This window comes from Ammospiza nelsoni, chromosome 15 (genome assembly GCF_027579445.1).
Source record: "Ammospiza nelsoni isolate bAmmNel1 chromosome 15, bAmmNel1.pri, whole genome shotgun sequence".
NCBI lineage: Eukaryota > Metazoa > Chordata > Aves > Passeriformes > Passerellidae > Ammospiza > Ammospiza nelsoni.
Window position 1 is genome coordinate 760,227 of NC_080647.1, and position 13,997 is coordinate 774,223.

Sequence of the window (13,997 nt, forward strand, 5' to 3'; positions counted from 1 at the left end):
TTTCAGCTTCAAAAATGCTCCTATTTTGCTTTCTTCAGAAGAAAATACACTCTGCATTTTCGCACTGCTTGTGGCTGAGGTGATCAGACTTTTGGACAAAGCTATCCCAGTTCCTTGTGGTGACAGCACGGTGACAGGAACAGATCCCCCTGCATCTGCTTTGATGGGGAAGCCAATAGTGCATAATCCCCTTAGTAAAAAGGAACACAAATGCAGATTAATCCAGTCCTCAGATTGAGTTTGAGACTCTCTGCTCCAGCTCTTGACTCTGCCCAGAGGAGCCACACAAACTGCAGAGCAGCGTGTGCAAGGGCCTGGCTGTAAGAGCAGGCAGCACGGGCTCTGCAAGGGCCAGCCCCAAAGCACAGGGCTTCCAGCACTCAGCTCCTTCCCCATGCATGCCCAGGGCTCTCCTCATGCCCACAACCCTCCCCAAACATAAGATAGAAAATATTAATTCAAACCAGGTGATGCTGGTCCAGCCCCAAGGACCGACGGGGACACTCGAAGCACTGTGCCCAGAGTGCAAGGCCAACACTTCTGGGGAAATGCCCTGCCCTGGCACAGCCACGGCTCTGGGCACAGCAGCTCTGTGCCAGGACAAGAACCTGCCTGGTGGGAGCTGCTCTGCTGTGCTGGGAATGCAGGAGAGCTGCCCCAAAATCACTGAGTGCCCACTGCTGTGCTGGGAATGTACCCGGAGCATCCCCTGAACACTGAGCTGCTCCCCAAAATCAGTGCCCACTGCTGAGCTGGGAATGCAGGAGAGCTGCTCCCAAAATCACTGAGTGACCACTGCTGTGCTGGGAATGCACCCCAAGCACCCCCTGAGCACTGAGCTGCTCCCAAAATCACTGAGTGCCCATTGCTGAGCTGGGAATGCAGGAGAGCTGCTCCCAAAATCACTGAGTGACCACTGCTGTGCTGGGAATGCACCCAGAGCATCCCCTGAGCACTGAGCTGCTCCCCAAAATCAGTGCCCACTGCTGAGCTGGGAATGCAGGAGAGCTGCTCCCAAAATCACTGAGTGCCCACTGCTGTGCTGGGAATGCACCCCGAGCACCCCCTGAGCACTGAGCTGCTGCTCCCCAGTCAGTGCCCACTGTGGGATGCTGAGCTGTTCCTCCCCAGCCCCTGGCATTCCTGCCCCCCGGGCACAGTGAGGTGACACGGACACTGCCCCAGTGAAGGCAGCCCAGAGGGGACAGGCTGCTCTGGAACCAGCTGCTGGCTGCCCCAAACAGCCTCCACCCCAGAGCAGCACTGCCCCTGTGCCCCGGGGAGCAGCTGGCAGCACACCTGGGCTGGCAGCACCCTGCACCTTCCAACTCTCACACACTGAATTAAACATAGGGGATCAATGCCATCATCTGCCCTAATCCTACAGGTACACAGCACAGTTATTGCAGCATCTTGCAGAAAGGAAAGGTGCACATCCCTGACTTCATTCTGTTAATCCATGAGCTTTAGTTAAGATTAGGATAGATAATTCCAAATGCCCACAGCCACTTTTAAAAGCAACCAGATATTGAGCAAAACACAGCCATCACTGGGTTTTCCAGGCAGGACTTACACCTGGGACCAACACAGTCTTAAGCAAGCAGTTACCCTCCTCTTTGGCTTCAGGAAAGAAGTGAAAAACCCCCACTGTTTTAATTAAAAGTAGATTTTTATACTTCTGTAACACCTGCAGAACTCCACTGACACCACCACAGACTTTACAAAAGCATAATTTCACTGCAAACAAGCACTGCAAGGCAGTTCAGTATTTGCTCTGGACTGTGCTTTTTCCCAGCAAAATCCATGGCCTTTCAAGGTTCTGGATAAATCAGTTTTTTCTAGAAAGAGCCACCCCAAATCCAGGGGAAGAAAGTGTCTCCTAACAACATACACAGTGCAGCTCCTACATTTGGGCTGAACATGGCCCTCCCCAAATCCTGTAGAGAACTACAGCAAGGTCTCACCTCACGCACGGCCCTGCAATGCCTGAGAAAGCTTCAGGAGCGAGAAACGTTGGCACTGCTCTCACTGAGAAGCATCCCACATTTATGGGGCAAACACAGCCCTGGGACAGCTGCATTTACAGCAGGTATTCAAACTACACCACCCTCCCTTACAGAGGGGGTACCTGAACCAGCACCACCACAAGCCACTCATATATAAAACATGATGATGTTGTTCTTTGAAAGAGAGGGCAACTAACCCAAAACCACTGAGCTTTCTCTCAGGACTCCAGTGCCACAGTACACCTGCAGAAAAATGCAGGAAATGGTATCCCATCCTTTCCAGGCAAATTATAAATTGTTTAATTGTATAAAAAAACCCGTCCAGACCAAAAAATCTTAACAAAAAACCCCACCCATCACTGCCTGGATTTACTATGGCTGGGGCCAAATCAAACATTCCCATGGAGAGCATTAACACTTGCAATGACCAAAAGAGAATTCAGGTGGTTCAGAGGAAAGAACATTTCCTATTCTTGCCTACAACTCAAGAGGCTGAGGAGGATCATGCAGCCTATGCATGAGCTAGTAAATATTAACTCCTTCTCAGCATCCCCGAGCCTCCCCAAAAGCTGTTTCACAGGTGCTCCGCACCACTCACAAAGCTCCTCACACAGGTGGGCTCCTCCTGCTGCACCCACAACCGCCTCTCCACTTGGTGGGAACACAGAGTTTCTCTGTGAGCTCAGGGAGCGGAGCAGCCTCTCCTGAAGCAGAGCAGCAGCACCCACTGCTTTTCCTGAGCCTCAGAATATTCACCTGCTCACCCTGTCAGCACTGACATCACAGCCTCGCACGTCTCAGGCACCACTGACTCACTAACAGACACACAAGTGCCTTTGTCCCACTGCTCTGAAATGTGCCAAAGCAATTTCAGACATGAAGTGTGTCATTAGAACCTGTAATCACAGCACAAAATGCAATATGTAAGCTTGATTTTAAAAATAAGCTTTCAGGCAAGCATAGCACAAGTACGGCAATTTCTTTTTGCTTACGTTCATACCACAGTTCTAAATCATGCAAAATAATTCCTCAGAAAGGCGGGAATCTTTTGTTCTGCGCTGCTTAATAAATTATTTAAAGCGCAATATAGCGAATAAGGCCACCATGAAAGAAAATCAAAATCAACTCAACTTCAAAGGATATAATGTAAAGGCAAAACATATTTATCTAAAAAAAGTAAGGTTTTGCAATGCATCTAAGTAGTGAAGTTGATTGTGTTGCTGAGAAAAAAAATGTCATGCAAGCGCTAAGGATTTGGACATGAGACAGAACATAGTAAGAAGGGGAAAGACAGAGTTGGGAAAAAACTCACATAAAAAGAACATAAAAAAAGAAGATTTCCAAAGTGTTAAACATAAATTTTCAAAACCATGAAACCAAAAGCTTTTTATCAAGAATAGAAAGGCTGTATTGTTTTGATTCGGCCTCTCTGGCTGCTAAAAAAGTAAACGGCAGGGAAGTGTCCCACTGGGTTTTACAGAACTGGGAAATGAGGGGCGGGTTTCGGTCCTGCGGGGAGGCCCGGCCACAGCCCCGCTCCGAAACCACACTGGGGTGTGCGGGGAGCCCCTGGGGACACCCCGAGGGACAGCGAGCCCCGAGCCGGCCGGGGTGGCACGGGGCACACGGCCACCTGTGCGGGCACGACCCCGGCGGGGAACCCGGCAGGGAACCCCGGTACCGTACCCCGGCAGGGAACCGAGCAGGGAACCCCGGTACCGTACCCCGGCAGGAACCCAGCAGGGACCCCGCACCCCGGCAGGGAACCCCGGCAGGGAACCCTCGCACCCTGGCAGGGAACCCCGGCCATGCCCCCGGCGCGGGCAGCCCCAGCGCCGCGGGGCCCGGGGCGAAGCGGGGCGGGGAAACCCCCGTGCCCGGCGCCGCTGGATGCCCCGGCACGGCTGGGTGCCCCGGCACGGCTGGGTGCCCCGGCCCCGCTGGGTGCCCGGCCCCGCTGGGTGCCCCGGCCCCGCTGGGTGCCCCGGCCCCGTCCCCGCTGCCCGTCTCCATGGCGATGTGTGCCCTCCCCGCCCGCCGGCCGGAGCCGCCGCAGCGCCGAGCACCCCCGGCTCCGGCCGGGAGCCGCCCCCTCCCTTCCCCTGGCCGCCGGGGAACGGGGGGGCCCCGGTGCCGCATTGAGCGGGCCCCGCGGCCGAGCCGGGGTGCCGGGCAGCGCCGGGTGCCGCTCCCTGCCGAGCCGGGCTGCCCCCGGAGCCGTGCCCCCCCTCCCGGCCCCGTGAGCTGTCCGCGGTCGGGTCGGGGAACGCGCCGCCGATCGGGGCGGCTGCGCCTGCCTTACCCTTGGAAGCATCTTTCTCTTCTTTGGGCTTGATCACCTTCCCGCTCATAGACCCCAGCTTGGGTGGGAAAATCCCCGGGAGCGTCGCGAATTCCGGCTGGACCAAAGAAACCTCGGGCGGGGGGCAGCGTGCGTGCGCGTGGGGGATCCTCTACGCCGAAAAGGCTGAAATAACACCGGGAGCAGGGGAAGGGGGGGCACTGAGGAGCCGGCGAGCTGCCCGCTCCCCGGAGCGGAGCCTCGGAGCCCGGCGGCGCCGCCGCGGTGCCTGCGGGAGCCGAGCGGGGAGCGGGGGGCTCCGGCAGCCGCAGCACCGAGCCCCTGCGCCGCTCGCCGTGCCGGAGACAAAAGCGATATTCCCCGTGTCTGCCCGGCCCCGGCCCCCTCCTTCCCCCGCCTCCCCGGCTCTGCCTCCCCTCCCCAGGGCCAGGGAAGCGCAGCTGGTCCTGCAAGTCCCACCGACCGGGGGGAGGGGGGTACCGTGACTGGGGAGGGGTTGTTCGCTTGGGTGTGTTGGGTTCGGGTTTTTCTCTTTTCGCATCCTCCCCTAATAATAATGGGATGGAGCAGCTGAGCCGCAGCCGCGGATAGGCGGAGGAGGAGGACGCGAGTCCCCGTCACTGCAGGAGAGGCGGCAGGTTTACGCTCGCGGCAGCGAGGAGGGCTGGAGGGGCAGCTCCAGCCGCCGGCCCCGCGCTCCCCATCACCCGCACCGGGGCTCCATTAACCGGCACGGGGGAGGACGGGGGCAGCACGCCTCCCGCTGCCCCCCGGCCACGGACCGCCGCCCCACGGCCAGCCGGGCTGCCCCCGGCCCGGGGAGCCGCTGCCAGCCCGGTACCGCAGGGGCGGCTGTGGGCGCGGGGCCCGGCGGGAGCCGCCCGCTCCCTGCCTGTTGCTGCCGTGGCGGGAGCGGGGCACGGGGGGCACGGGGGGATCGGGTTCCCGTTAGCAGCGGGCACGGAGGGCAATGGGGATCGGGTTCCGCAGCAGGGAACGGGCAGAGCCGCGCCGGCTGCCGCCCAGCCCTGCCCTTGCCCCTGCCCCGGGGTGTGGGACGGCGCTCACCCCTCCCGCCCCCTGCTCCATCCCCTCGGGGAGCGGGAAGGGACCGCCCGAGCCGCCAGAGCCCCTCACCTGTGTAACAGCGGCGTGTCCCGCCCCCCTGGCCCCCTCTCTTCGGTGGGGCAAAACTTCCTCTGCCGGGGCCGCCGTCGGGGGAGGGACGGGCCCGGTGCTGCCCCTTGGAGCCCGGCCCCGCTGGGGCCGCCCAAAATAACCCTCAGAGCAGGGCGAGCCGGGCCGGGCCGGGCCGGGGAGCCCCTCGGCTGCTCCTGCCCGCTCTGCCCGGCCCGAAGGAGCCGGTCCGGGCCGGGGACACGAGGGATTCCCGCAGGGAGCGAGGCAGGGCTGGCACCCGGGCAGCCCCCGTGCCCCGCTCCCGCCGGGGGTCCCGGCACAGCCCGGCCGCGGGGCCGCTATTTTTAGTGGGGCCGGATTCCTGCCCGGCCCTGTCCCCGTCCCCTGCGGCACCCGGACAGCTGGGGACAGCCGGGGACAGCTCGGCTTTCGGCGGCCAGCCCTCTGCCCCGGGCACCGCGCTGCAGGACAGCGGCTGAGTCAGTGGGTGATGATGAAACACGGCGTGGGATGAAGGCTCATGCCCACCGCACGCGGTGCCTGCGGATCAAGTGCGGTTAGGGGCGTTAGGGCTGTTTAAGCTGAGAAGCAGGAGCCGGGATGGCTCGGCTTTGCTCCTCAGGGACACGGGATCGCTGGGGCAGGGGTGAAATCACCATCGCCCGAGGTATTTCAAACCACAGAGGGGTGGCATTTAGGGACATGGCTTAGCGGTGAGCACGGCAGTGCGGGTTAACAGATTTGATGATCTCAGAGGCCTTTCCCAATCAAAATGACTCCAGGATTCAGTAAGCCCTCTGGTGATAGTGGGCTTGGAGTGCTCTCCATGTAAGTATTTCACATGAGCCTCTTCAGCTGTTTGGTTTTTTAACACATCCGAGGCTCTCCAGGGGGTTAAAAACCTGGTCTTTTTCTTGCCTGTTTCAGGGACCACTGAATGGAAACGGAATGGGGAAGGAGAGATTCTTTGGTTCAGCTGAGCCAGCATTGTCAGAAGCAGCTTATGAACCCCAGCAAGATTTCAGTTGTCCAATACAACTTAGCCCTGATTTTCAAAGGCATTTGCAGTGTCTGTGCTGAGAGCCGTGACAATTCACACTTCTGGTCTGAGGTCTTTCCAACAGCAAATGTCACTGACAAATGCTGTGTTGGTGCTGACAGTGAAGCTGCCTTACCCGAGCCGTTCTCACCTTTGCCAGGAGACGTGTTCAGTTTTGCAGGAGTAGTTATTACACTGACCAAACCAGGCCCTACACTCACATTTACTACACTGGAAGGAGGCAGCAGCTCAGCAGGTTGTGGAAGAATTGTACCAACTGGTGGGCAGAGGGAGCTTCCCCTGCTGTTTTAAATGAGTTAGCTTTTCCCCTTACTAGTTTTCAGGGCTCAGAAGTGTCAGTTAAAACAGCAATAAAATATCGTGTTCTGCATGCAAAATCTAAGGAGATTTGCATGAAGGCTTATTGCAATCCAGGCCCAGTTTGCACAGCCTGGAATTTGAAAGCTGCGTTGATGGCTGGAATGTCCTAGTGGAGATGGAATCTGTGCTCAGGGTGCTGCCTTATGTCTTCAGATTGCCCCATCAGTTCCTTGCTTTGAAGTGAGCATCTCTGGATTTTAGGAAAATCACTTCAGGTCTGGCTTTAAAACAGAATTCCTTTAACTAACTCAAGTATTTAAATATGAATCTGAACCTCGGTGTCTTGGTACATCACTTCCCAACTGTAGTAGGGGAAATTGTCACCTCATTGGTTTCCAGCTCCTGCCCTGGAAGCTGAGAAGCACTTGGATGCTGTGGTGACAGAAGTGAAACACAACAAGCTGCACAGGCTCAGGCAGAAACTTACCTGTACATGGCCCTGACAGGGATCCCTGTCCTCTCACTGACAGCATTCTCTGAGTTTCTGAATTTACAGCAATTTCTGCACCTCCAGATAAATCAGGTACTCAGAGGAAGGAGATTTAGTGAAGTTTAATACAAAGAAATCTGATGTGTCTGTGTAAATGTTGTTTAGGTGCCCCCTGTGTGCCCTGGGAGGGTTTAAATTCAAGTCTTTGTTGTGGCAGCAAAATTTAAAGTCAGATATCAGTAAATTGTTCTAATTACTCACCTTCCAACAGTCATTTAAACCGAGTGGCAACCAGCCAGGCAGCACACATGGCTGGAGCATCATCCCTACCCTTGTACGGTGTGTGGCTCTCCTTCCCAGAAGGACAAGCAGGATTGCCCTGGGCGCAGCGAGGGCTCTCAGACTGAAGGGGAACGTGAGGCTTTTCCAGCAGGCACCCACAGCACATCCCAGCTGGGCTCTCTGCGTTCCCCAGCCCGGGGTGCTCTCAGGAGCAGGCACAGCAGGGCTGATGTGCTGCACGGAGCTGTGCCTCTCTCTGCAAGGGGTTTATTCCCCCAGGAACATCTCCCGGGAGCTTCTGACTTGGCACAGCCTTGGCTAAGTCAAGTATCACTTAACAACCTGAAACTGTGAACTATAAGTGCTTTTATACAGCAAAGCTGCGGCTGCTTCGCGTGCAGTGGCTGTATGGTCTGTCTATAAAACACACTCTCAAGTCATGAACATGCTTTTCCTGCCCTCGTAAAATATCCACAGAGACAAATATCCCCTGAGGGATTCTGGAACTCACACAGATACAGTGGTGACATTGCTCATCAATGTACTTTTCCCTTGGTTCTTTGACTGATTCACAAGTTGAAAGTTTCTCTTTTCTGTAGGCAGGGGTTTGTAAAAGGTCCAGATTCTACTGTTTTATATAGCAGGAATCTTACATTGTGCCTTTAAAGCTTTGTCATGATGGCTCCTGGTATGTTCCCAGTTAAATCTGGAGTAAAACTCTCCCTACATTCAGGCAGAGCAGGATCAGGCCTTACATTTAAGATTCCAGACATGATGAAGTCTCACTAATACAAGCACTTAATCCTTATTTCAATTTACATTTCAATATTCACACTGGCATCTAGAGGTATCTATTCAATGTGGATAAAATAAGTAAGGCATGCGTCTGGTTTAGTTGCCACTGTTTTGCAGTGGTGTCTATAAAATCAGCCCAGAGAAATCCACTGCACATCTCCTTATTTCCTACCACTGATTCAGTTGGAACGCCAGGGCAAATTTCTGTTCTACCAGTTGTGTGTCACAGTAAAAGCCAGGGAGATTTACAGGTGAGCTAAATACCGAACACAGGGCCAAAGCACAGCCTGTCCCTGAGCAGGCACATCCCTGTTCCAATGGGTGTTTCATTTGGCCCCTAAATTATTTTTACCACTCCTATTTCCACACAGTCTAAGGCACCACACAGAAGATCATTTTTGGGCAGACAGCTTGCTGTGCACAATCTTCTTCCTTTTGATTGCCAAAACTCAGCTGCTGCACGCAAACAGAGTTCCAGCTAATGGATGGCACAGAGATTGCAGTTTCATTTCTCTGAGTAATTGTCTGATCAGCAGAGACACCCTCACAGGATCCAAGTGGGAAGGGATAATGATCACACATCCATGGAATGCTGGCCCAAAACTGCTCCATCACTGCCCTCCTCAGCAGGACAGGGCACAGAAAATATAACATAAGTCTCGTGGGTTGGGATAAGGACAGGGAGAGATCACTCACCAGTTACTGCCACAGGCAAAACAATTCATTCAATGTCTTACAAATCAAATGAGAAGTAAAAACTAAATCTTGACAACCTACAGAAGCAGCTTCCTGTCTTAAAACCCCACCCAGGTGACCTGTAATAGATGCCTGCTTGCCACCTGCCTCTGAGGGTGCCCCTCTCCTCGGGTTTGGTGAATTGCAGCTGTTTAAGGATTCTCCTTTGCACCAGCAGCACCAGCCTGACCACAGAGCCCTCAGAGTGCAGTGATCATTTGTGACCAGCCCTGGGGAGCAGCGCAGAGGTCTCAGGTGTGTGCTGAGAGTGCAGGGGCTCTGCTGCAATGGGACAGGGCAATAAAGGAGCACCTTCCCATTCAGTTCACCCAGCCCTGCCTGTGCGTGCACAAATGTCCACACACACAAAGCACAAAGCAGACAGGCCTGGGTCCTTGCAGGAGTGAAAGTGGCTTGTGTCCTTCTCCAGGGAAGACACTGGGGACCATAACCAACTGAAATAAAGCTTTAACTTGATAGCTTCTGTTAGACACATGCAGAAAGAATTAATAATGATTGGGGTTTTTTTATGTTTTCCTCATGCCTCATAGCCAAGCAGTGTGCTCAACGAGAGATGCTGTGTGCAGCAACCTGTGGGCACCAACACTGAACATTTTGTGTGAGGCAGAGCAGCACCTGGGCTCAGTGCTGGTGACTACAACTGGGGACACCTTGTCATGCCAGCCTTCATTGACCCATTGCCAGACACCACCCTGGAGCACGACTAAAAGTGTGCCTTCAGCTTTGGCTCCCTGTTCCCCATTGCTCTCCTCCAAACCGATCCCTAGGTGTCCATACTTTTCAATTTCTGGTGCCACTGTGCTAGCTGCAGATCCATTATTCATAGCCTGGGATCTGGCTTTCTGTGCCTGCAGTCTGAGTGCTCCCTTGGTGTCCCTGCTTTGTATCCCATTTTGTTGTTCCTGCAGGGAACGTGCCAGAGGGATGGGGCTGGAATCCTGCTGGGTCAGGAGCAGAGACCACTGCTGCTGTTTGTAAACACTCCCAGGCTAAAATTAGCAGGAGTTAGAGGAATCATTTATGAACACCAGGCTCCCCCAGGCGTCCTGGGGAACGCCTCAGGCATGTGCCCACGTGTGCCAGGTTTAGATGGTGCCTGTGCCACTGTACTGCCAGCTGCCAGCTCCTGGTGCCCAGCCCCTGCCTGCCTCCACAGCCCTGGCTTGGCACCACCACCAATACTGAGCCCATTTTCAGCTGCAGGGAGTCTCCATAACGCCTGGCAGAGAAGCCCTGGTCAGCTGGAATACTGACCCAGCAGGAGGGGAGGGTTTGGGGTCTGGGTGACCATCACAAGGCAGGAAACCCTCGCAGTGTGAGCCTGTCTGTGCTGTGCCATCGAAGGGAACTGAGCCACGCTGCCCACAGCCCACCGTGGACAGGAGCCAGGGTGGGTGAGCCCCACGTGTCCCCTGTGCTGCAGGCACAGGCAGCAGGTTACAGAAACAGCCGTGGCCGTGCGTGCAGGGAAGCACAGCCAGAGCAGCAGTGCCACGCTCAGCCAGCGAGTTCCGTACAATGCATGCTCCTCAGGAGAGGCCAAACAACCTGAGCGTGCCGTGGCAACTGACCTGAGCCTCTGCAGGCCCTGGAGCATCAGCTGGGCTCCTGCAGCCCTGAGGCACACAGCTCTGACTCAGCTGACCCCCAGTAATGGATATGGGAGCACGTGCCTGGGCAGCAGGGCTCACCTGGGCAGCAGGGCACACCTGGGCACACGTGGGCAGCAGGGCACACCTGGGCACACCTGGGCAGCAGGGCACACCTGGGCACACCTGGGCAGCAGGACACAGGGAGGCCAATGTGCCTCAGGCCACCCCAGGTGAGCGCGGCAGGAGCCCAGCACCCCCAGCTCACCAAACCCCACAGATCCTGGCAGTCCAGAGCTCCTGTGCTGGGAAAGCACCAGCAGCTCCTCAGAGAAGCAGCAAGAGCCAGTGTGACAGGAGGCACTTCTGGGAGAGCCACATCCTTTAAAGAAGCAGCAAGAGTCACTTCTGGGAGAGCCACATCTTTCCCTTTCCATTTGGTGCTTGTCAGCATTTCCGTTCCTCTGCCCTTGGCAGAGCACCACACGTGCACCGTGCCATGTCCACAAAATGCTCAGCTGCAATTTATGTCCCCACACCCTTTCCTGCATGCAGAATATCCCATCCATGTAAATAGGAGGATTAGAGGGGTAGGAGGAGGCTTAGCACAAACAATAGCTGTGACCAAGCCCTGGTGCACAGTGATTTGTGGGAAGCCCAGGATCAAGGGTGGCAGGTGCTGCTCTGCTTCAGAGCTATTTATACTCACCAACTCACTGCACAAACTCTTCCTGCTTTAGAATGCTTGTAGGACTCCTTTCAAAGGGCCAGGAGAGGTGTGGAGCACGAAAGCACGGGCCAAGTCTGTAACTTTAAAGATAACAGAATTAAGTATTGCATAAAAATGCCACTATCATATACAAAGAGCAGAAGCCTGACATGAGCAGGGAATCACAACAAACAAGGAAATATATAATAGGGGGGAAGACACAAAAGGAGTGGAGGGGGAACAAATAAAACATTTTTGTCTTGGAAAATACAAACCTTAGAGATCCAGGCTCAGACTCTCACCCTGCCCCAAACCACCACAGCACCAGGCGCGGCCAGGGGGCTTTGAATGCAACTGGAAATAAAAGCTGAGAACCACAGAGCACAGGCCAGTGCCAGAATCACTCCCAGCATCTCAGCAGATGTGAGCCCCGGTAAAGGCCAGGATTAACCCCTTGGATGCTGTCCTTGGAGCGGGGAGGGGCAGAGATGCCTGCACAGCCCTGCCTGCATGGTGCACAGCCAGGCTGGAGCAGCAGGGCCCTCCCAGCACTGCCACCCTGCCCTGTGCCTCTGGCAGCCCTGCGGGGCTCAGAGCCCAGCTGTGAGTGTGTGACACAAAGGTGACACCCACGAGTGTGTTTACACCTCAGCTCAGAGGCACCACAAAGGGAAGGAAAGCAGGGGAGCTGAAATCACCCATTCAAGATAATCTTCCTCCTAAGCCTTTTAGCCTGGCACACCCCCGTTCAAATGAATGAGAACTGGTGTGCTAAAGCTGGCAAATTCACCAGAAATCATCCTCCTCCTGGTTTGTTATTACAGCCATGTACTTCTCAATTGCTCCTCAGACACAGTTCCTGTAGGCACAAATTGCATCACTACCAATTACTTTTCTTGGAGCACCAGGCATCACTGTCACTGTGTCATAACTGAGGCAGCAATACAACTCTCTGAAGTGATTTAAGGAAATACAGCAGATCTGATTAGCGAACATCTTGTTAAAAGCAAACTACCACAAGTCATTAATCACAAAAGTTTCTAATTTCAGAAATGAGTTAACTGAAGTTTAATGAGACAAACATCTTTTAAAAGCTGCCGCCACAAGACTGCCTGCACTAAGCTGGGAGAGTGCTGTAAAATGTTTTCATTACCAGTCCTGGGAAGCTCTCTGCCAGCAGCAGCTTCAGGAGTCTAGAAAAGCTCCACATTCCTTTCAGGAGTTCTACTTAAGGTCCCTTCCAGAGCAGTATTTCTGTGTTACTGACCCCGTTCCCTGTGAAGCACAAAGCCCCAACTCCAGAGATGTGCAGGGACATTGCTCTGCTCTGCTCTGGGAGCAGTCCAGCCTTGCTGGGTGCCAAACCTGCAGAGGGATTGGGATCACAACCCAAAGGACTCCATCCCTCTGCATTTAAATGAATTTGACAATAAGCTGTTTAAGAAGCTTTTTGCTGCGTTAATCAGTACAACGTAGTGTCATATTTGGTTTTTTCATTTAAAGATAATTAAGGGAAACAGTGGCAGCCAATAACTTGAAAAAGGGAATTGAATCAACTAAAAGCTCCCTTCCTTAAGCAAAAAAGACACACCTGTATTTACTGACATCTAGTGTGGCAAGATAATGCTCCCAAGAAACAATTCAACTGCTGCTGCTGCCAGTGGAGCACTGAGAACAATTTCCATTAAGAATACCTAGAAGAGCTACTTCTTCCTGAAGGAGGGGTGAGCTGAGAGCTCTCACTGATGCTGGTGATTCATTTCCTCAGCACCTCTGGTAATGAGGCCCTGCTGTGCTCTCCTCCAGGAGTGCAGCACCTACTCCTCATCTCCAGGGCTCTGCCCACACCCAGGCTCACCTTTTCCCTTTCCTTTCTCAGTCAGAGTTTTAAAATGCCATCCCACCACCTGGGCAGCTTTGATCCCCAAGAAAAACAGGTCATTTCTAGAAGAAGTATTTGCCCTCCAGACTCCCTGTTTCACCTGTACTGGGAATTCAGGATGATCATCAAGGATGGTGGACCAGCACCCACCAGCAAGCAATCCTCCAAATCTAACACAGAGGCACGTGAGAAATGAGTAAAGGTGGTGTTTTGTGTGAGGAATTGTTTTGTCTGAACAAAATGGGAAGACAGGAACTAACAGGCTATGGAGCTTTGGAGTTGTGCACTAAAGTATAGTGTGAGAAATACAACAGTAAAGGATCTGCACACCCAGAGACAGGGAAGGGGATGGCTGGGTGCTCTGTGCTAGCTGGGGGAGGAGGAGGAGCTGTTCTCTCTCCTCCAGCCGATCTGCAATTAGCACTAGATTAGGGTTTTTAATGGGCTAACTACCTGCCATGGAGGCTGGGCCCGACTTTCAGGTACCCTAATCACAGAGATGAAAGGGGTTTTTTGTCCATCTGTGTCTAAGGGAGTTTTGGATCCATTAGCAATTATGATAATGGATCTCTTTCCAGAGAATTAATTGCTCCTTTGCCCAAATCACAGACAAGTTTGCTGTAAAAATTAATTACTTGGCATATACAATACGCTTAACAGTTGAGTAATAAGCTAATTTTCAGAGA

The 13,997-nt window shown here is 54.1% G+C and overlaps 1 protein-coding gene across 3 annotated transcripts in view; it reads right to left on the minus strand.

Annotated features, from left to right (window-relative positions):
- Positions 1-5,462, minus strand: part of FGF13 (fibroblast growth factor 13) — a 186,410-nt gene extending 180,948 nt beyond the window's left edge. The window contains exons 1-2 of one of the 3 annotated variants that reach the window (XM_059483033.1): positions 5,446-5,462; positions 4,309-4,473 (exon numbers count right to left, since the gene is read on the minus strand). In XM_059483033.1, the coding sequence (XP_059339016.1) occupies positions 4,309-4,357 (49 nt within the window). In that variant the 5' untranslated portion in view covers positions 4,358-4,473; positions 5,446-5,462. Of the gene's footprint in view, positions 1-4,308; positions 4,830-5,445 lie in introns of those variants that run through there. The other 2 variants (XM_059483032.1, XM_059483038.1) reach the window with 2 other exon arrangements.
- Between the last annotated feature and the right edge of the window lie 8,535 nt (positions 5,463-13,997).